This window comes from Cetorhinus maximus, chromosome 19, assembly GCF_964194155.1.
Source record: "Cetorhinus maximus chromosome 19, sCetMax3.hap1.1, whole genome shotgun sequence".
NCBI classification, from domain to species: domain Eukaryota; kingdom Metazoa; phylum Chordata; class Chondrichthyes; order Lamniformes; family Cetorhinidae; genus Cetorhinus; species Cetorhinus maximus.
This window is the reverse complement of record NC_135897.1, coordinates 29,439,431-29,462,382: the sequence shown is the minus strand read 5'-3', so window position 1 is coordinate 29,462,382 and position 22,952 is coordinate 29,439,431. Positions and strand designations below refer to the sequence as shown.

The following is a 22,952-nucleotide window of genomic DNA, read 5'->3' as shown; positions in this document are numbered from 1 at the left end:
AACACCGAGCGCTATGGAGCAGAATTGCATGGTCCTCATGTCTTAGTTGCATTATTTCTCTACCTAAAAGCACAGTTTTGGGCTGATCTTTACAATAGGAAATTAGCTTGATGATTGCCAGGCATTAACCCATACAGGGCACTTCCCGTATCTCTTAATAGAATAGAATAGAAGGCCACTGACAGTAGAGTCCAGGACAGATGACATTCATATGCCCGAAGGTTACATGAATCCAGGTTAGAGACTGTTAACCTTATTTATCTCCCTTGCTATTTTGAACAAGCTGTTGAGTATGTACTCAGGCCTGGTCCCAGATATGAGTCTCTGTGAAGCATTGCCTTCACCAAGGTCATGCTCTACAGCTCCTTTCCAATCTCCTCTTGGGAAATAATAGCCTGACTGTCTTTTCTGTTTTCTCCTGACATCCAAGAATGCATTATTCAAGAAGCTTAAAAATTATAGTTTATTACAGAGCCGAAAACATATTGAAACTATCTTATTCATCATGTGGTTCATGCTGTCATGACTATGTTGAATCACAAGTCTTTTCATGAGGCTAACCACACAATTGCCTGGTGATTTGAGTAAAACTAAGCAGATGTTTCAAGCTGGCCTTCCCAAGATAGATTAAAGTTACAACCGGGAATCTCAGTTCACTACAACATATACATTACCACTTTGCATCATAATTGTGCTCCTCTTTACAAAACTTACTTTTGTCAAATCTAATACATAGAAGAAAAGTTGACTCTAAGAAGATTGCTTCTGAAGCATTAAAGGGATTATTTGATTGTTAAACCATTAAACAGATAGTCAGTTGCCTGTACCTACAGCAAGGAGATGGATAGGATTTTGAGCCCATAACCTCATTTATGCAGCAAATAGGTGTCCTGGGGCAGAATTTTCTCATTGGCGTGAGGGGGCGGGACCCGCACGCCGATGTGTAAAATGAGGCGCGGCGATGTTGGGCGAGCGTCCCGATGTCACCGCGCGCCATCGCGATATTTGGTTGGGCGGGCGCATGATGATATCCGATGCACACCTGCCATTAATTAACAGGCCACTTAAGGCCCTTGAGGCGCCAACTGATGGCGATTTTTTGGCGTCCATGCGATCTTCGGATCAGCGCACGGGCGCAATGGGCAGCCGAATATGACATATTTGTATAAACCTCATCCACGGGCGGGATAAGAGGGCTCAGTGAGGTCGCGAGTGTGTTCTGTCCAATATTGATTTTTCAAAGTTACTGATACTTGCCTGTGTGAGCTGCAATACTTCAAAATGCATACCAGCCGCTTGGACTGGACTCACAATCTTCAGGTCAGCATTCTGCAGTGAGGAATCTTTCTTGGGCCTGCAGGTTTCAGGAAGCCTTCCCTTAGCCTAGGAATGGGAGTTGAACTCTCCACTGGAGGCACCTCCTCTGAGGAGGAAGGGAGGGCTAGAAGGGGGAGAAGGCCAGGAGTGCACATTCAGCCTCCAGGGGAGTGACCTTTGGGAGGACAGGCGCAGGCACAAGTGACACAGGGCCAAGAGGTTGTCCAAGGCGGAAGGGACCGCAGAAGACGCCACTATCCTGCTGCCAGGGTGTACAGGAGGCGAAGCAGCTACCTCAATATGTCTGAAATGTAGTGCCAAAGGAGGCTCCATCTCTCAAGGGAGACAGTCAACTATATCTGTCAGATGATTGAGCCTGAGATCTCCGTGAACCGTGTGGGTGGACACCCCATGCCAGTGGCTCTAAAGGTCACAGCTGCCCTCAGTTTCTATGCCTCTAGCTCCTTTGAGGGCTCGGTGGGTGATCTTTGCAGTGTCTCCCAATCAGCTGTCCACACTTGTGCCAAGCAGATTACAGACGCTCTGTTCAGTCATACATTGAACTTCATCCACTACCATTGGGACCAGGCAAGCCAGACACAGTGAGCCAGAGTCTTTGCGGCCATTGCTGGCTTCCCCCGCATCCAGGGTGCTATAGACTGTACACATGTGGCCATCAAGGCACTAGCAGGTGAGCCCGGTGCCTTCGTCAACAGGAAGGGCTTCCACTCCATGAACGTGCAGATAGTGTGTGATCACAGGATGCAGATTCTACAAGTCTGTGCAAGGTACCCAGGTAGCTCCCATGATGCCTACATCCTCAGACAATCCCAGGTGCCGGGGCTCTTCAGTGCTCCAACCCGGCTTGATGGATGGCTGCTGGGTGACAAGGCCTATCTCCTCAGAAGGTGGCTTATGACGCCTCTCCGCTATCCGAGAACAGAGGCTGAGCAGCGGTACAATAGGAGTCACGCCTCCACAAGGGCTGTGGTGGAGAGAACAATCGGTCTTCTCAAAATGCGCTTCTGATACCTGGACCACTCAGGGGGCGCACTCCAGTACCCCCCAGATCGTGTGTCACTGATAGTGGTTTCACGCTGCACTCTCCACAATCTTGCATTGGAAAGGGAGAATGCTGTGGACGATGAAGGTGTCGATGCAGTGGCTGCAGCTGCACATGATGAGTCCAGCAGTGAGTCCGAGGATGAGCATCCACAGGGGAATGCTGAGGGGGTAGATGCTGACCCGGGCATACTCCAGGGAGGCAGGAGGCTTTAATCGAATGAACCTTCAGCTAGCACACCACATATGGACCTCCAGGACAAGCCTGGACTGCAGGCTTCATACTCGATACCTGAGTGCAAAATCTGCCTGGATAGGAACATTAACTAAGGGCCTTGTTAATTAAGCTGAATGTCCCACAAATCACACATAACATTATTGGTAACCATGCACCTGCAGAAGAAAAGAGGCACCCTCAGCCATGGTGACATGTCTGAATTTAATATTATAACAAAAGGAGCTTAAGAAAACAAAATGACAAAGGTGTTAAACATCGCACCAACTCATAAAGTCCTCATTGCGGGGCAACACAAAAACACCAGTGATAAACCCGTGGTGTGCCTAAGGTGCTTTATGTTTACGTTTTCAGGTGCTACGTCTAGGTGCTGCCCCCTCACTGGCACTGGCATCTGAGACAGCCTGCTCACTCTGCTGTCCTGTTGGCCTCGATGACCTTGGCGGCCGTCCTCTGGCCCGTGGAGCCTGTGCTGGCCCCGCCTGGGAGGGAGCTGTCAGTTCCACAGCTGGCATCTCCCCAGTCGTCGCTGCCTCACTGGATGCAACGGTCACTGGCAGAGTGGCAGAGGAGCTGCCGCCCTCATCTGAAGTGCCCTCAGAGGAACCCGAGGAGACGACAGGCAGCTGCTGCGCCGACATGAGGTCACTTCGGAACTCCCTGCTCACCGTGGATGGATGGGCACCGAGCTGGGAAACTTGGTGCCCAGACTATCTCCCACACTGGCACTGACCAGCTGAGGTCAATGCCAATGTGAGGGCATGCTGGTCAGAGCGCATCCCCAAGAAGCCCTGATTGGTCTCCTGGAGGAGGCTCTCCATGAGAGTCGCCACTCTCTCCATGGAGGACGCATGGCGCTTGACCATGAGGCTCATTGCATCAGCAATGGTCCACGTAGACTCCTCCACCATGGACACCAAGCCAAGCATAGCCTCATGTATCTCCATTAGATACTCCTGCACACCCAGCCACATTTCCTGCGTTTGCTGTGTCGTGGACGACTCCAGAGGCACATCATCAGCCATCAGCTGAGCATGTGCCTGGTCCCCTGCAGTCCTCCGACTGCTGGCGCCATGGGCGCTCTCTGTCTTTGCTAGCTCCTCCAGCAACTGTAAAGTGCCCTAATAGCTGTGCCCCGGGACACTAGCCGATGCTCTAATTCCCACCAAGGTGCTAGTATCTGCGCTGGTGCCTGCCTGGCAGAGATGGTGTGTCGCTGGTGAGTCCAAGACTTCAGGGCCCTCAGGTGTAAGAGGGGCCCCTGCTGCTTCTCCTCCTGGCCCTGCTCCTCTGATGCTGAAAGGAAGAACAAGGACATTGGATCAGTTAACATGGAGACAATGACAATGTGCATCCCTGTCCCCCGGATAATTATCTGCTCATCCTTCCATAAGCAATGGTCAAGCCATGTTGCAAACTTCAATCACAGAACATTCAGCACTGCCATGGCTGTTGGGAGAACAATGCTGACCTCACTGCTGGGCACACACACCTGCCCTTGGCACCCCAGCCTCACCGACACTGGTGGACCTGGGTGCATGGCGCATCTCCAGATCTAGGACCTCCTGCTCGAAATGGCTGAGAATCGCCAACTGGGCCGGCCCGCCGCCAGTCCTCACCCGCTCAGCGGCATTATGTGCATTCTTCCCCTGAAAAGGAGAGAAGAGCATTGATTAGTGCTACTTGTACCTGGATTCTCTTTGCAGACGGCCCACCCCAACCAGGGTGGGACATTGCAGGGCTCCAGTGCCTTCTCACCCCGCTGCTGCCGAACACTCACACAACGATGCTAGGCCTGTTCCCCACACCCTCCCCCTTGGACACATGCTGCCTACATCACATTTGGCACCACATAGTATATCCTTCCATAGCAAGGAGGCGCAAGTACGTGGAGCACAGAGGGCAGCAGATCGATTGGTGCCAACGCCACCTTGAAGCTCCCCTCCCAGCATGTCATCACCCTGACTTGGACATGTCCTGGAGTTCCAGCACTGCGCCTAGGTACAGCTCCTCCAGGTTGCCCCCAAACCAGTCATGTGGGTCTCAGTATAACACATGCTGCGGGTGCAGAACCCATCTCTTCACCACCCTCTCACGGTGACCTCGGCATGGTCAATATCTGCTGGCCCACCCAGCGAAGGACACATACCGTCAATGATTTAATACAGTCACTACACTCAGACTTGAGGAGGGCAGCAAGGCAATTATCAGAAGAACGAGGGGTACAGTGCCCCCCTGCCCTAGCCTCCTGCCTGGCCTGCTCACCAGCAGTGCTCTGGGGATCCCTTCCACTAGCCGTGTTTCACAGCCTTGGCTGCAGGAGCTATTTAACACAGGCCGCCGGGTTGCCATTGGTCCCGGCAGTTATTGCAGTCCCACCGCTGCCCGTCCACTCCTGCTGTCCTCGGGAGCCGTGTTTCACGCTGGGTGGGCCTTAATTGGCCCTCCCACATAAAATGGCGGCATGGACCCGATTGTGGGCGGTGATCGGGTCTGCGCCTGCTCCCGCACCGCCCACCCGACAGGCAGAAAGTTCTGCGCCTGATTGCTCTTTCCAGATTGAAGCGGGCCAATATTAAAACCCACTGGCCATCAGCCAGGAAAGTACAACGGTGAGGGCCTCTGCTCCCAACAAAAATTATTTTAAATGTATCTTTGCTGGGCCTGTTCGATTCAATCGCCTAGGGAACTCATCAAAATGTGCATGGCTCCCTAAGGTGGCAATCAGGATCCTAGATCCCAAATTGTGTATTCAAATTGGTAAGATTTTTCCAAAATGTTACCTGTGACATATTTTGGGATCACTACTACTTTGTTTCGAGGCTTTTAGTGTCCCGTGAACAGCAGGTGAAAGAAATTAAAAGTGTCCTCTCTGTCCCTTCACTCTCTTGAGGAATAAGTTCTGATGTCACCTGAAGCAGTTCCCTTCCTTCGATGTCAGACTGTGATCATATAATTAGATGGGAGCAAGGGCTCAGTGTAAACCTGTGCTGCATTGACAGCTTCAGGGAGAGTTAATGCAATGAAGCCAGAAAGAGTGAACTTTCTGACAGCTATACAGTGAAAAGTTTCATACTTATTTCTGACATTAAAAAGCAATCCAGTTGCCCCCAACCTTTGCTGCTGATTATTACCTGTGATGCGCCTGAACTGAAAATCATCAGCCTCATTCCATATAAAACTCCATTGTGAAATAAATAGGAAAGGGGCAATGCACTTTGAAGGGGACAATATGATCAGATTAACCCCGTTTTAATCAGGAAAATGTATTCTTAACTGGTTTTTATTGCAATTGCATTAAGCACAGCGGGCTGTGAAAGACCTGTTTAATTACATTACTTTTCTGAGTGTTATGAATCATCAAAAGTCATGTCCCGACTCCAATTAACCGAACAAAAAATGCTGTGGATAATTTTGTTCGAATTGCTTAAATGGATCAGAGAGTTTGTCCTGTAGTATTATAGTCCTAACTCTGACCTGAGTTCCTACTTAATGAGCTCTGGAATACTTACAGAAGATAAGCTTCATTTAATCCTTTCTGGCTCAGACCCCAACAGCACCTAAATGGAAACAATTATTAGCAAATAAGAAAGCAGGAACACTTGGTGCAAAATAAGTCTGCATTCTGTTTATGTCCTTCCTGTCAATTTGACACAGCAACATTCCCACCTCTTACGCTGGGTTTAATAGGAGAGTTTAACTTTATCTGATCTGCAGGGAACAGGTTGTTTGGAAAGTCATGGTAATCCATAATTTGTGTGGAGTTATAAACTAATTGCAAGTAAAGTGAGGCACCTCAGAGTGCCACATACTGTATTGAAAGAAAATGATATCACTTGCATTTTATATTAAGCCAACTTTGAACTGTCATATTATGTACTTGTATAAATTTTATGAGTAAAGTATATTTTTGGAGAAAAAGGAGGTGGGGTTTAATCAGACGGTAGGGATTCAACCCTGGGAGACTGGAGGAGGAGGGAGCCGGCTGGGGAGTTGGGGTCAATCAAGGGCGGGGGGTGGGGGTGATCGGCAGGTCTACTGGTGGAAGAGGTTTGACCGAGTAAGGTTTGGTGGGGAGAGAGTAGTCAATCAGAGGTAGAGAGGAGGGGTGCGATCGGGGGAAGAGGAAGGAGTCGATCAAGGAGGCGATCAGTGGCAGGTTAAGGAGGAGGGTCAATTGGCGGAAGCATTTGATTGCTGGAGAAGGGAGGGAGGTCAATTGGCAAGGAAGGAGGGCAGGTAAGCCGTTGATCACGAGGGGGTATTGGATGCCTTTTGGGGGCGGAGTGAGGGGGGTGCACTCGAGACCTTGGAAGTGAATTGCAAGCCGTGGGAGGGTGGGGAGAAAATTACAAATTGCAAACTGGGATTGGAGTTTATGAGGGGAGGGGGGGAATTGAAGACCTGGGGATGTGGGATGATGACCATAAGCCTTGGGGTGGGATCGAAGGCTTCAGGAGGCTGGGAGATTGGGGCCTGGTGGTGGCTTGGGAGGTTTTGTTGGGAATGCTGTTGGGATGTGGGGATGTGGAGCCCAACCATGGAAACTCCTCAAGCAGGCAGCTGGATCCAGTGGTTAAATGACACTCAGCTCCTGAAGCCACCAAGTTCTCACTTCAATAAAGCTGCTGAGTTTCCTAGTGTTCATGAAACCTGGCCGACAGCAGTTAAAGTCAAAAGCCTGAATGACAATGAGGTTCGCTTTCTCACTATCATAATTAAAGTTACAGTGCCTTTGGATTGGCTGCCTGCCCACCTTCTGGCCTCAGTTAAAGCTGGAAATTGGTGGATTGGAGGTGGGTTTGGGTCAGGATTCAAATTTCTCAGACTTTAATAGCCCACTCGATTCAACCCAATATTTTATTGGTTAAAATTTCCCCCTAAATCTTCCTCCACAGCTAGATCACATAATCTAACGTGGCACTTCAGTGCAGTGCTGAAGGAGAACTGCATTATCATCAAATCTGCCGTTTTTCCGATCAGACATTCCACTGAAACCCTATGTATCTGTTCAGGTGGATGTACAAAATCTCTGGCACTATCTCACTATCCTCACCATATTTCCCTCCTTGACCATCATCGCCATCTGCTTATCCAGAATCTCACCCTCATGAATAATTGAAAAGCATTAACCTAAGTGTTCCTGGATAAAACGTAACTGCAGAGTTCTTTTTATATAAATGACAAAATCCATTGTCAGTTAAGAGCAGTGTGCATTTTCAATACAGAGGCTTATGAAATGCTAATTAGTTATAGAATCTGAATTAACTGGAAATCAATCATCAAATGAAACAGGAATGTATTGGATTGAATCACGAGGATTTTTACTTTCTTGGGCTGATTAGATGATGGTTATTACACATAAATTACACAAAATACTCTTGTCTTCTAATTAAATTAGGTTTCATTTAGAGTTCATTCAATATTCATGTCCTAGGACCCCAATTTGCATATTTAAAGAGCCTCATGCGCATGTCAGGCGAGGGCTTTGGACGACTAAAAATTCCCCAACCCAATATGGCATCCTCCCACTTGCAGGTGTGACAGAAAACCACACAAATTTCATGGGCTTAACATTCATTTTATGAGTGCAAGATTGAAGAGTTAAAGTTGAACTTTTACCCCCATGAGTTTGTCCATGATTAGCATTAATGATGTATATTTAGTTTATCCTCCTCTCCCTTCTTGAACAAAGGTGTTATATTGGCTATTGTCCAAACTCACATCATAATTTGCATGTTTAAGTTGTCATGGTTCAGTTTTCTTTAGCCAGTTCTCACAGTAAAAACGCGGTCATAACCAATCTGAAAAGTTTTGTGAGTAAACATTCAATCAAACGTCTTTGTTTTTGGGTGCAGGTGCATTTTGAGATGTGATTCTATGGGAAGCTGAATACAACAACAACTCAGATTTTTATAGCACCTTTAATGTAGTTCCATGGTGCTTCACAAGAATGTTATCAAACACAATTTGACATTGAGCCTGATAAAGATATATTGGGACAGGTGACTGAAAGCTTGGTCGAAGCAGCAAGTTTTTAAGGGCTGTCTTAAAGGAGAAATAATGATGTGAAGAGGTATAGCGAGGGAAGTCCAGAGCTTAGGGGCTAAGCAGCTGAAGTCACAGCCACAAATGGTGGAGTAATTAAAATCAGAGATGAGCAAGGAGCCAGAATTGGAGGAGTGCAGATATCTCAGAGGATTGTAGGGCTTTAGGAAGAAATAGCAATTGGGAGGGCAAGGCCAATGGAGGTTTTGAAAATAGCATGCAATTTTAAAAATTGAAACATTGAAGTAAATGTTGGGTAGGATAATGTTTGAACAGGATTTGGTGTGAATAGGATACAGGCAATGGACTTTTGGATGTGCTTTTTCTTCATTCTTGTCATGGGATGTGGGTGTCATTGGCAAGGCCAGCATTTATTGCCAATCTCTAATTGCCCTGGAACTGAGTGGCTTGCTAAGCCATTTCAGGGTGCAGTTAAGAGTCAAACACGTCGCTTTGCATCTGGAGTTACATGTAGGCCAGACCAGTTAATGAGGGCAGATTTCCTTCCCTAAAGGGGCATCGGAGAACTAGATGGGATTTTCTTTTAATGACAGTTGATGATAGTTTCATGGCACCATTACTAAGACTAGCTTGCATTTCCAGATCTATTAATTAATCAAATACAAATTCCACCAGCTGACGTGGTGGGATTTGACCCTGCGACTTCAAGAGTGCTCCAGACCTGGGCCCCCTCGCTTACTAGCCCAGTGACATTACCACTACAACGCCATCTACATTACAAGAGTGATAACAGTTCAAAAGCATTTCATTGGTTGTAAAGAACTTTGAGATGTCCGGTGGTCGTGAAAAGCACAAATAAATTCGAGTGTTTTTTTTCTCCAATTTGTGGAACATGCAAGGTGAAAGGTTGGCCAAGAGAGACTTGGAATAGTTGAATTTAGATGTAACAAAGCCAAGGTTGAGGGTTTCAGCAGCAGATAAGCTGAGGTAAGGGTGAAGACAGGTGATGTTGCCGAGGTGAAATTGGGCTGCCTTCGAGACGGGCAGGATATGAGATTGGAAGCTCAGCTCAGGATCAAATAGAAATTAATATATGAGATGAAAAGCAGTGGATAGAGGCCAAACAATATATTTGCAATGAAAGGTCATTCTTGTAGCACCTTGGGGTTAACAATCTCTTTTAAGTTTTATGGACCAGGAAGAGAGCATTTTTTAAAAATGCAGTTAAGCTGCAGAAGGCCGGATTCCCTCTCCCAATCACTGTTCATTGATTTGAACTGGAACGGGAATCCTGAACAGGATCAGGTTTGGGATGGACCAGTGAATAATAAATATCTGCTGACATACATCGGGTGAAATCTTGTGCCCTCCCCCATGGCGTGTTTGGTGGTGGAGGGTGCATTGAATCAGGCAGGGAGTGCAGCGAAGGTTCACTCGGCTGATACCGGGAATGGCAGGACTGTCGTATGAGGAGAAATTGGTTCGACTGAGCCAGTATTCACTAGGGTTTAGAAGAATGAGAGGGGATCTGATTGAAACATATAAAATTCTAACTGGGCTAGACAAACTAGATACAGGGAGGATGTTTCCCCTGGTTGGGGTGTCTGGAACCAGGGGGTCACAGTCTCAGGATACGGGGCAGGCCATTTAGGACTGAGATGAGGAAAAATGCCTTCACTCAGAGGGTGGTCAACCTGTGGAATTCTCTACCACAAAAGGCTGTGGAGGTCGGGTCACTGAGTATATTCAAGAAATAAATTGATAATTTTTTGGATATTAGGGGCATCAAGGGGTATGGAGAGAAAGTGGGAATATGGCGTTGAGATAGAGGATCAGCCATGATCATATTGAATGGTGGAGCAGGCTTGAAGGGACGAATGGCCCACTCCTGCTCCTAGTTTCTATGTTAACTCTAATCAAATAGATTCTGTCCTTGATCCTTTGGGACATCCCCTCCCTCTCCAACACTGCAATATTCTCCTTAAGGCAACCCCGCTGCCTTCCTGCCTCTATAGCGATTAAGTCTGTGGCGGCAAATCCCGGGGATGGCCTTCTCGCTCTGTCGCCAATTGAAGCCCTTAAGTGATCAATTGATACCCACTTAACAGTCTCATCCCACTACTGCTAGTATTATCCCAGTTACGGGCAGGGTCTCATCAGATGGGGAGCACGACAAGCAAACTTGCAGGCTTCCAGGTGGAGATCCCTTGTTCAAAGGTGCTCAATGCCTGATTGAGAGACCCAGCATGGGAAGGGGGGGGCCCACTGAGAGCCAACCGCCTGCCCTTGCTGCCGACCTCCCTCTCCCGCAGCCCTCACACTGTGACTCCCGCCATCCCGTCATCACTCACCTCTAACCTGGGATCCAGTGATGATCCGAGGCCTCTTGGGGTACCAGCAGCAGCCACCACCTCCCTGGGGGCACTGCTGGTCAATAGAACTGCCAGCATTTGATTGGGACTTCCACCCCGGGAGTCTTGATTCTAGGGAAAGGCCCACCACTGGCCTCTCAAATGCTTGATCGGCACCTTATAAAGCAGGCCTTCCCGAAAAGAGGTGACTCAGGGCTTTCGCCAGCTCCCCAGCAGAGACCCGTGTCTTCTCAATAAGGTCTGCTCACTGTCTTCAGTATATGAAGTATAGCCAGTTGAGAAAGGTACTGGAAGCCTACATGGAAAGAATCAAACTGTAATACAAGCCATCACCTCCAGGGAGGACAGAGAATTACATTGTGAGTTCTCACCTACTGTCATTGTAAGTAATATTTTTGGTCCAGCATTGTTTTGAGTGTATGATTAATGCACATTGTTGGAACACAGTCAGGAAGAAACACTCTGCAAATCAACAATGCTTGACCTGTACTAGGATTCTTTGTCCTGACATAAAACTATCCTATATGGAAAGAGAGATTAAACCAAGGTCACAGCCACTCCCGCAGGTGGACATAAATGAACCCACAACAGCACTCAAACAATAGCAAGTGCACTGTCTGATGTTTTGGCCACCAGTTATCCATCAAACAACATCTAAAATAGATAAAATGGTCATTTATCTCATTTGTATTTTTGAGACTTCTCTGCATCTCATCTTCTCCAATACAATAGTGACTATAGTTCAAAAATACTTCATTTGCCGTGAGCATTTAGGGACATCCTGAGTTTGTGAAAGGCCCTACATCTAAATTCTTTCTCCCTCATGCATTAATCTGAACCCAACAATAAATGGCTATAGTTTTACACAAATTTCTCTCCACTACAAATTATTGAATGTGTCATTGCGAAGAGCTTGAATATGACAAAGGGAAAAGATTAACTGTCACACTGATGATGTGTATTCAGAAATACTATGATTTCTCATGCGACGTACCTGAGTATGAAGCAATTATAACTGACAGAGCTTGTCTTCTATATGTTATAAAATAATTTTAGTAAACTTCTTTTTAGTAATGGTGGAGATGTTAGACCTTTATTAATCTTAACATTCTCAATATTGATAATCAGTAAAGTGTATCTTGAATGTCTCATTTGTAGCAGTAGCTAGCTGAGTGGAATATCAATTTTTGGAAGCAATGTTTATTTATTGGCAAATGTGTTGTAGTCAGCAGTGAATGAATTGCACCAGCCATACATTACACCTACACTTGTCCAGAGACTTTATATGGGATTTTGCATGGGAACATGCAGTGACTGGAAATCATTTGGGTGTAGCACCTTCTGAAGAGGATCTGGGACCAGTGTGAAGAGAGAAAACAACTGTAAATTTCCTCAATAAATCAGAATGAAGAATTGTTAGGAAGCTATGCAGAGTATGAAGCAGAATAAGTTAGAATATTTAAATCAGTGCAAGATCATGTACATAAATTGAAATAAAGAGAGGGAAAGAAAGATGGGATTAAGAGAGGAAGAGTGTCAGAAAGAAAAAGTAAAGCAACTTAAAATTCTTTTAATATTAAATCACTAACTTTAATTAAAAGCTGAAAGAATGAGATTCCACACTTGTAAAAGTTAATTGTCTGTACCAAAGAGATTGTTTGGTAAGTAATTAAGAGTTATCATGCCATTAAAAATATTATTTACATTGGAATGGACTCGCCCTAATATTTTCTGGTGAGTTTAGTGTGTAAATGGCATGTAAGTACATTAACTTTTTTTTATTCCATCATGGGATGTGGGCATTGCTGGAAGGCCAGCATTTATTGCCCGCCTCTAACTTCCCTTGAGAAGCTGATGCTGGGACCCCTTCTTGAATTGCTGCAATCTGTGTGGTGTAGGTAATCCCACAGTCCTGTTAGGGAGGAAGTTCAGGATTTTGATCCAGTGACAATGTAGGAATGGCGTGTCATATTTTCAAGTCAGGATGGTGTGTTAACTTGGAGGGTAACTCGCAGGTGGCAGTGTTCCCATGCAACTGCTGCCCTTGCTCTTCTATGTGGTATGGTTTGCTGGTTTGCAAGGTGCTTGCAGAGGCCTTGATGTGCTACCACAGTAAATCCTGTGGATGTCACGAAGTAGTCATAGAGCGTGGTGTGAAGCGAATGAATGTTTAAGGTTTTGGATGGGATATAAACAAACATTTGGCCAAGCTTCGAGTATTTTTGGAGTTGCACTCAAAGTGCATAAGTATTCCATCACACTCCTGACTTGTGTCTTCCAGATGGTGGACAGGCCTAGGGGAATCAATAGATGTGGTACTTTCCACAGAATACTCAGCCTTTGCCCTCTTCATGCACTCACAGCATTTATGTGGCTGATCCAGTTATGTTGCTGGTCAGGGATGACCTCCAGAATGTTGATAGTGGGTGATTCCTTGATTATAATGCTGTTGAATGTCAAAGAGGTGGTGATGGTTAGACCCTCTTGTTGGAGATTGTCATTGCCCAGCACTTGAATAGGACTTAACAATCTGCAACCATCAGTGAACATCCCCACTTCTGACTGTATGTTGGAACAAAGGTCATTGATGAAGCAGTTAACGATGTTTGGCCTAGGACATTGCCCTGAGTAACTCCTCCAGCCATGCCCTGGAGCTGAGATGACGAGCATCCAACAGCCACAAAAATCTTCCTTTCCATTAAATAGGAACCCATTGGAGAGTTTTCTCCAATTTCCATTGACTTCAATTTTGCTAGATTTCTTTGATGCGACTGCTGATGCAGTCAAGGGCTGTCACTCTCACCTCGCCTCTTGAATTTCTCTCTTTTTTTCATGTTTTGACCAAGGCTGAAATGAGGCCTGGAGGTGAATGGTCCTGCTAAACTGAGCATCAGTGAGCAGGCTATTGATGTGTTAGCGCTACTAAATAGCACTGTCAATGACACCTTCCATCACCTTGCAGAGTTTTCTGATGGGATGGTAATTAGTTGGATTGAGTTTGTCCTGCTTTTTGTGCACAGGACATGTCTGGGCAATTACCACTTTGTTGGATAGATGCCAGTGTTGTAGCTGTCATGGAACATCTTGGCTAGATACATGGCTACTTATGGACCACAAGCATTCAGCACTACAGCTAGGTCTCTTTGAGGCTCATAACCTCAGCTGTATGCAATACACTCAGCCATTTCTTAATGTCACAGGGAGTGAATCAAATCAATCAAAGACTGGCATTTGTGATACTGCATCCTCAGGAGGAGACCAAGATGAACCATCCACTTGACACTTCTCCTTGAAGAAGGTTGGAAACACTTCACCTTTGTCTTTTGCATTGATTTGCTGGACTCCAACTCCATGAAGGCTGCGATTTTCATGGAACCTTCACCTCCCATAAGTTGTTTAATTGGCCAACACCATTTGCAGAAGTGGCAGGGCTGAAAAGTTGTTCTGATTTTTTTGCCCTGTTTATATAGCATACTGCTTCCACTGTTTAGCATGCATGTAGACCTGTGTTGTACCTTCACCATGTTGGCACCTCATTTTTAGGCTCTGACGAAGACTCCTATGGACTCAAAACATTAACTCTGTTTCCCTCTCCATGGATGCTGCCATACCTGCTGAGTTTTTTTTTTCCAGCATTTTCTGTTTTTATTTCAGATTTCCAACATCTGCAGTATTTTGCTTTTATCATTTTTAGGTAGTCATGGCAATACTCCTAGCATGCTCTCCTATACTCCTCAGTAAACCAGAATTCATCCTCTGTCTTCATGATAATATAGAGTGGGAATATGCTGTGCCATGAGGTTACCAATTGTGGCAGAATTCATTTCTGCTGCTACTCCATGGATTTCCAGTTTTGAGCTGCTAGATCTGCTCTTAAGGCAACACAATGGAGGGTGTCCTCAAAGTGAAAATGGGACTTTGTCTCCATAACAACCATGCAGTGGTCATTCAGTCCAATACTGTTAGGCATCTACAACAGGTAGATTGATTAAATTAGGGTAGATTTATGAGGACTTCACATGTTGTATGCATGTCAATGTCGAGTCTCTCAGTGAGATACTGTTTTAGCAGAACCTCTGGAGAAGCAAGGCAACTCAGGCAGCAATTTCCTGATTTCCGGGTTTAACTGTGCTTGTTCAATTACCGGAAGTTGCTGTATGATTTACTCTTTAATAGCGGGGAGCGCTCTGAGCCTAACCATTATTTTTTTTGTAAAATCTGGATTATTATTATATCTGATTGTATAAATGATTCCTCAATAAGGTTTACATGATATTTGACTAATTTAGTAACAGCACGACTGCTGTAGCATGTCAAAACTATATTTTTTTCAGGTCTAATCTTTTGAGTGGATGACAGGTAACTTTTGCAAGTCTTTAATTTCAATGTTAGCCTTGTCAGCCAGTTCAGTCTTTAATGACTTGCATGTTGACAGTAAGTGCATATTTTATACAAATAGAGCACTCAAACCCGGGCACTCTGTCATTCTGAAACACATCTAGCATAGGAGAGCAGCAGTGAGCGGCACGCAACTCTGACCTTTTCTTCCCGATAAAGGACTTCAAAAAAAGATTTACTGTTAGGCTGATTCCAGTGAGAACTTGTTTCACTGGATCTGCTTCCCAGGGTCAATAAGTATTCTTGTAGGGGGTCTTTAAACTTTATTTAAAGATTGAAAGCAATTGCTGCGAAATTAAAAAACCCCCGAAAATGGGTGCGGGGATAGCGATGAGTGTATAACCCGCGTCCATTGCTTCCAATTCTGCTAGCATGCCACCTCGTGCTGCCTACCAATTTTAATGATTGCAGCATTCAGTCATTGCTAAGCATGCTGTCGAGTGGTTGCATTCCTGAACAGAGGGGAAAGAATCATCAGAAGCAGGCAGGGGTTCAAGCTAGGCTGCATTACTTAAAGCTAGACTGCACCTCTTAAGGAGGAGACATATTTTGTCTGGAGCAGGTGGTGGAGGTCTTTCCTAAAAGTGTTTTTGATATGGGAAAGGCAAAAAAAAAGACACAAGATAACATGGCAGAGAGTGGGCTGCAAGCTCTTCCAACGCTGCTCATGCGGCCTTGGTGCATGAAGTCCAGAGGAGGAGAGCTGTCATCCATTCAGAGGGGGCCAGGAAGCCTCAGCCAAACTTTATGAAGGCAATAGGAGCAGATAGCTGTGATGGTCGGTGTCAGGAGTCTGGCCCCAACTACCTGTATGCAGTGCTGCAAAAAGCCCAATGAGCTCACACAAGCATCCATGGTTCATGAATTCATCTTCAAATGCCACATCCAACTAGCTGCACCTGTAGCCTCAAACTGATTAATTAACACCCAGCCCTTCACTCATCTAATTAAATTCTCTATCAGTTATGACTCATACCTAACATTCATAGCTGCACTTCACCCTCACATGCTTAGCACTGCTCGCAAGCCTCATACCCCTGCCTCGCAGTTTCCACACGCTTTCCACTTTTCAATCATGATAGCGACAGTACCCAAATCACATTGCACCACAATTATTTTTCTCTCTTTTGCATGATATGATGGTGCACAACCACCAGCTGCAGTACGTAACCAGTGGGGGACTATGGCTGCATAGGCTTAACCCGAATAGAGGAGTCTGTGCCATCAGTGGAGCGGCCATGGCTGAAGCTATGGCCAGTGGTGGGGCTGAAACCACCATTGATGATGATATGTTCACATGGTCTCAGTAGAGACCAGTAACTTTTTTTTAAAAATGAAAAAATACAAAATCCCGTTTATTTACAAAAGAATGAAGCCTCAAGATTCCATGGTTTTAGGCCGAAGAAAACTATAAATTGCACTGTAAATGGCAGATACAACTGAGACAGATCTTACGAATTGCCTCAGCGATCTACTCAGATTTTGGTGATCACACTCAGTCATAAATTACTTCAACCTCTGGTCGGAATCGTCCAGTCCCGTTGGTGGAGGGTGTCATGGCGAGCTGGTGGGGGGGGAACAATATGGTGAGAAGGCCAAAAATCGGTTTCACGCTGTTGTCAAATCAGTGTGCAATCGTTTGCTCCACCCGCCAATGGTGGGCCGCATATCCCACTGCTGCACGCCAGGAACCTAATTTCAATACTTTAGCATCGCATTATAAGCCCTGCTCACCAGAATCATCACCCCCACGTCAAATTTACTTCCCACGTCAACGTGACTTCAGAACAGCGTGCTTCATGATAACCTTTAAAGGGCGTGCACCTGGCGATCTGAATTTCCAGAGGAACTCAGAGGTGAGTGCACACAACCTTGCACATAGGACATCAAGGAAGAGGTGACAGGCAAGTCACTTTTTGCTGGCTGGCTTTCATTGCAGTGCAGGGGCAAGGGCTCCAGTGCAGGTCAGGCCATGGGGGGTGGGGGTGCAAGGCAGCACAGACTGAAGGAAGTACACAAGCACATGTGGTGGGGGAGTGTGGTGTGAGGGAAGTGGCCACGCATTTGGAAAAACTTGTCAAAAGTGAGCGTTCTTCTGCAGCTGAGGCTGTTCATCAGCAGTTCCATTGACATGCTTGGAGTCGGGCCTCTGAAGCTTTCCTGCCCACTCAAGCTACACAACAGCAAGAAACTGCCACCAAATGCTCCAGAACTTTACACCCGGGGCACAGACTGCAAATTCATGTGTGTTTTCGGAGACAGCAGAACAATTGGCCAACTTGGCAAGTTGTACAATCCCCTTGCAAAAGGTGGCCATGGCACAGTCACTAGTGGAGGAGCTTAGAGCCCCTTGCAATGTCTTTATCAAGGGTTGAACCAGTATCCATCATGGTTCAAGCTAATGGCACAGCTTTGCAGTGTGGGTTAGGAGAATGCCTGCACCTGAGCTGAGAGCACAGCATGCAGTCCAGTGGCTGAAGCTGCCGCCAATCAGTCAAGTAGAGTGGGGCAGAGGTCTCTGTCTTTCGGTGACTCTCTCTCTCTCTCTGTCTCTCCCTCTCCCTCTCTCTCTGTCAGTCTCTCCCTCGGTCTCTCTCTCTCTGTCTTTCTCTCTGTCTCTCTCTCTCTCTCTCTCTCTGTCTCTCTCTCCCTGTCTCTCTCGGTCTCTCCCTCTCTGTCTCTCTCTCTCTCTCTCTGTCTCATTCTTTGTCTCTCTCTCTGTCTCTCTCTGCACTATGGGCAGACCTCAGTGGGAAGAAAAGTAAACACAAAAGCTTGGAAAATCAAACAAGCATTAGCTTAGAAATCACTGTTTTTCATGTAAAAGGTAAAATAGGAAGTGCTAAAGGTTTGATTTATGCATTTACTAACATTTTAGCTTGTGCCACAGGCTTTATATGATGGCCAAATTTGATTTATTTCATAGTCTCTGTCGCCACTAAAGCACTAATTTTACTAAGTACTGAAGGTTTACTTTGATGTTCTGATCATTTATTTTAATCTGTCTAGTTCTACAGATGCTTTAAAGCACTGCTGATCTGTCAGAATTCACCCGTTGGTTTAAGCACCAGAAGTCTGTCTAAGAGTACAAAGAATGATCGAAGAAAGGACAACACCAGCTTCATAAAGGCCTCTATTGCTCAACGCACATCAGTGAATAAAAACCAATCTGCTAGCATTAAAGAAGATGCAGACAAAGATCTTTCATGTGAAGATTTAAAGCCACCAGTAGCTCTAGTGGTATGCTACACTGACCCAATGGAAACTTCTGATGGCAACTCCATGCCATTTTAACCATTGCTTTGTAAGGAGCAAATTTCCTTTGAAAATTATAGTAATCCACAGCTGGGGAAAGCCAAGCTGCCTGTAACGGCAGTCAGGATGAGATAGATTTTTGTGTGAAGTTGCCAAGTACAGAGGGCAAAAATATCCTTATGGACCAATGAAACTTGGACATTGAGGATCTGAGCCATAGCTGACTGTCCAATTCCAAGTTAAACTTTGCTTGTTTCAAAGTTGCTCAATCAAAATATAATTTATTACCCTGACTTTCTATAAAATAGAATACCATGGAGTAAGTTATAAGAATAGAGACTATCAAAAAGGTAAATTAGATAAATGAAAAAGTCACAGACTATAGAACCTCTATCAGGCAGTTCTGAAGAAGAGTTATATTGGACTCAATGTTAACTCCGTTTCTCTCTCTCCACAGATGCTGCCGGATTTGCTGAGTTTTTCTAGCATTTTCTGTTTTTATTTCAGATCTCCAGCACCCAAAGTATTTTGCTTTATTATAGAACCTCCACCCTGTGTTTGGACAGTGGTCTCCAATATATTGTGTGTTGATGTTGTTTCACTTACTGTGGTATCTCTTAATGTAACTATCATAAAAGCTGCTCAAGGACAATGATATTTTCCCCATATCCCAGTTTAAATGAATCCATCAACCCATTTTAAGCAACTTTATAAGGTTGTTAAAGCAAATGCTCATAAAAATATCAGGATACATATTTTATTGGAGGCCTTTGAAGAAAACCAACATCATAAAAAGATCAAATTTGAAACATCTCAAAAACAGCAGGAGTATATACCATCATCCATGAAACAATAGTCTGGACTAATCTCACTCTGTAATGAGGCCTGTTTTCAAGGATCAGAGGATTTTTCCTCTGTGTGTCTGTCTCTCTATCCCTCACTCTCTTTTTTACAAATGATCTTTAATGTATACTCATTTCTTCCACTTTGTCCCTGTCCCCCCACCACATTCTCTTATTCATTCATTAATCTGCTTTCTTTTCCTCTGCATATCTGATCTCATTGTGCTTCCTTTCCAACATTGCCTTAAGTTTATTTCTCATTCTATCTCTTGCATTCTCTTTATTTTCCAGTTAATATTGTTAATTTTTTAATCTGCTGCTTTATTTGTTTTTTATACTCTTTCTTTGCACTTGGCTGTCTCTTAATTCTATTCTTCATTTCCTGACTCCAACTCACAATCTTCAGACTATTTTCATCTCTTTACCCAGTCCCCCTCTGTAATAGGTTATATACAAACACACAAAAACAATTGCCTGCAGGAATGACCACAGTATAGCTAGTGATTCACACATCAGTGTTAATCTCTATTTGTTATGTGAACTCTATAATATTAGGAATAAACGCATGGCATGTCTGCATGAAATTCCTCCATCTACTAATTTAACAAAGACATTAACTCATTAATAATAAATGTGTTAAAACCTTCATGAAACTGGCAGCCTATGGATGGTGAGAAATCAAATTATGTTTTGCATTCATGCACCTTGAGATAAGTTTCTAATTGTTTAAAACATGTACCTGTACACAGACAGAATAACAGATAAAATTATTTTGACATTTCTGTATTGATGATAATGAGTTGTATTCCTATTGGAATGCTGGTTTGCTATTGTATATTAAAAGCAGAACTGACCCTGTTCCGCAAACTGAAATCAAACCCTCAAATAAGGGGCAACTATGGGGATCTTATTACCATCCTCACTGGCAAAATGTGATATGTAAGGCAATGTGCAAACTATCTGGCTGTTGTCACTTTGCTCACAACATAAAAACTTGTTACATTAAAGCTATATTTTTTACAAGTAGTTGTGCAGGATAAGTATAAGTACTACATATACACTTCAACTACAGGTGACTATACTTGCTTAAGAAAATGACAATCAGTATTTTTTTCATAATCCACTAAAAAGGAAAACATATGTTCCCAACTGGTTCAGTTACATTTTCCTCTTGGCAAATGATCTGAATTCAACTTGCCTGGAAATCATGCAGTTTTCTAATCTGCTTTTCACTTCAGTTCTTATTTATAAATAATCAATATTTAAACATCATTGTTACAGTCATAAATGAGAGCTAAATAAATCAAAGGGTAAACAGATGATAAACAAGTTCATATATGTGATTATAAACACTGTGAACTTAATCCATTTGGAATTTTAAAAATCCTATCTTTTGGTTTAATGTATTGTGAATGTTCTGAACAGGGTGTCCTCCACAACCCCCACCCCAAGTATAAATGTAGACAAGCTCCATAGATAATACATGAAACTGCGAAAAAAAATCATGGTTGCCATCAGCCACTAATGTCTTTACATTGACTGCTTGAGTATTAAAATAAACAGGTGAATACACTGCAGGCGATGAGCTATTCTTTCCATAGCTCCAGATTGCTGAGGATAATTTTAGCAGCTGAAATCAGCAGATTGTGATCATACCAGAGATCAAACCTAGAATATTCCCTGCCTGTATGGCTCAGCATCACAACACTCAGTGCATTTATTCACAGAAACATGGTGAGGGGTTGGGGTCCAGGGAAGGGCTCTGTCCAATTTTAAACATCAGTAGAGATAAGGGCAGCTGAAGATTGACTTTAGCTCTGTATCACCATAATTTCTTTCTCTGCTCCACTTGCACACAGTTAAAGTCTTGGCTTTGACAGCTTCAAGTCCAGTCACATCTTCAAATTCTGATTTAGGCACAAGAAAGGTATTTTATTTGTTAAGCCCAACCATCAGTAATTCTGGTAACCTTTTCATAAAGGTAAACCAAGAACCAGGACCAAATTTCCCCCGAATGGTGACTCCCTGCTGGCGTGTGCTTCCACAAACAACAATATCTAAAGTGGCTATAATCCGTATGTCATGTTTGTCTATGAGTGCTGGCAGGTTACCTGACATCGAACCATGCACTTCCAGCAAAGACTTAAGAATAGCAATCAAAGATAAAACCCTGGCCATTTATTCTTTCCTCTTCTCGTGGCCACCGGGCCCAATTGTAGTAACCTTACCACCCTAACAGTAATTTAGCAAAAAAAAAAGAATTTAAACGTAGACTTTCCTGGGCGGTATGCCTTAGATATTCACAGAATAAGTCACTGAGTCCCTTGTGGGGAGGAATTTCCTCATTACCTGCTGAAGGATAAAATGACCACAACAATAGACTAATAGTGCATTTACTGTGTTTGCATACATTACCAATTCACCAACCTAATGGCATTGCATCGAAAGATAATCAGATGTTCAAATTAGTCATCTTGTTACAATGCTTTCAGCTTGTTAAAATGTGTATGTGACAAAATGTCATAGTGAAAACATTTATATTTTAATATGCTTCATTCTTATGGCTTTGTTAGCCCTTCTGAATTGCATTATAAAAAATGTTTTGATTGTCTACTGTAAAACAACATCCATTCAATTGTTTTCAAGGTGGTGTTAAATGGTATGTAATTGAACTTTTATTGATGTTAGCTTTAGCAGACCTGATCTTCTAAATGTCTTTCTTAAATTAAAAGCTGAATTCCAGCAATTCAAAGCTTAGATGAAGCAGTGAAGCCAAATACAGTCCACTGAGTTAACAGAGAGTGAAGAGATTATTTTAATGCAAACTTCATAATAGATCTGAGCTTTAATATTTATTGCTGGGTCGGTTTGCATCTCAGAAAATATGTTAGGAATTGACTAATTTTCAGGCAGAATCAATAGAGTGGCTTTGAAGTTCAAAGCACAATATAATTAAGTGTTACTGTCTGATCATGGTATGAAGTGCTAATGTTAAAAATATAAGCACATATCCACTTATTGTTGTGACTTAAAGAAGTTGTAAAGGATATTTTGTCTTGTCAAGCAAGTTTTATTAAAATGATGTCTGAATTGGTTTAGATTGCCATATTGATAAACTATGATGAAGTTAAATATATTAAGTGTGATTCTTGCTGCAGTTGACTGGGCTCAATGTCAAAATTCAGGTGCAGCAAGTAATTTTATTGTGAACTGATTGTGTTGTGAAAACAATTTGTCCTCTGAACAGATGTCAGAGAACCAGACAACCAATGTGGCTGGCCCAATGCTGGATCTCTCTCTCATGAGATTGCAACACAGAAAAAAAAGGAAATGTGGTATACCATTCAAAGAAAAGAACAAAGAAAAGTACAGCACAGGAACAGGCCCTTCGGCCCTCCAAGCCTGCGCCGATCATATTGCCCGTCAACTAAAACTAAAACATAAAACTTATGGCTTTGTTAG

At 44.0% G+C, this 22,952-nt stretch overlaps 1 protein-coding gene across 1 annotated transcript in view; it reads left to right on the top strand.

Moving 5' to 3' along the window:
• Positions 1-22,346, top strand: part of LOC144693709 (opsin-3-like) — a 96,667-nt gene extending 74,321 nt beyond the window's left edge. Inside the window, exon 4 of the mRNA XM_078563633.1 lies at positions 18,403-22,346. Within this exon, the coding sequence (XP_078419759.1) occupies positions 18,403-18,687 (285 nt within the window). The 3' untranslated portion in view covers positions 18,688-22,346. The remainder of the gene's footprint in view (positions 1-18,402) is intronic.
• The last annotated feature ends 606 nt before the right edge of the window (positions 22,347-22,952 follow it).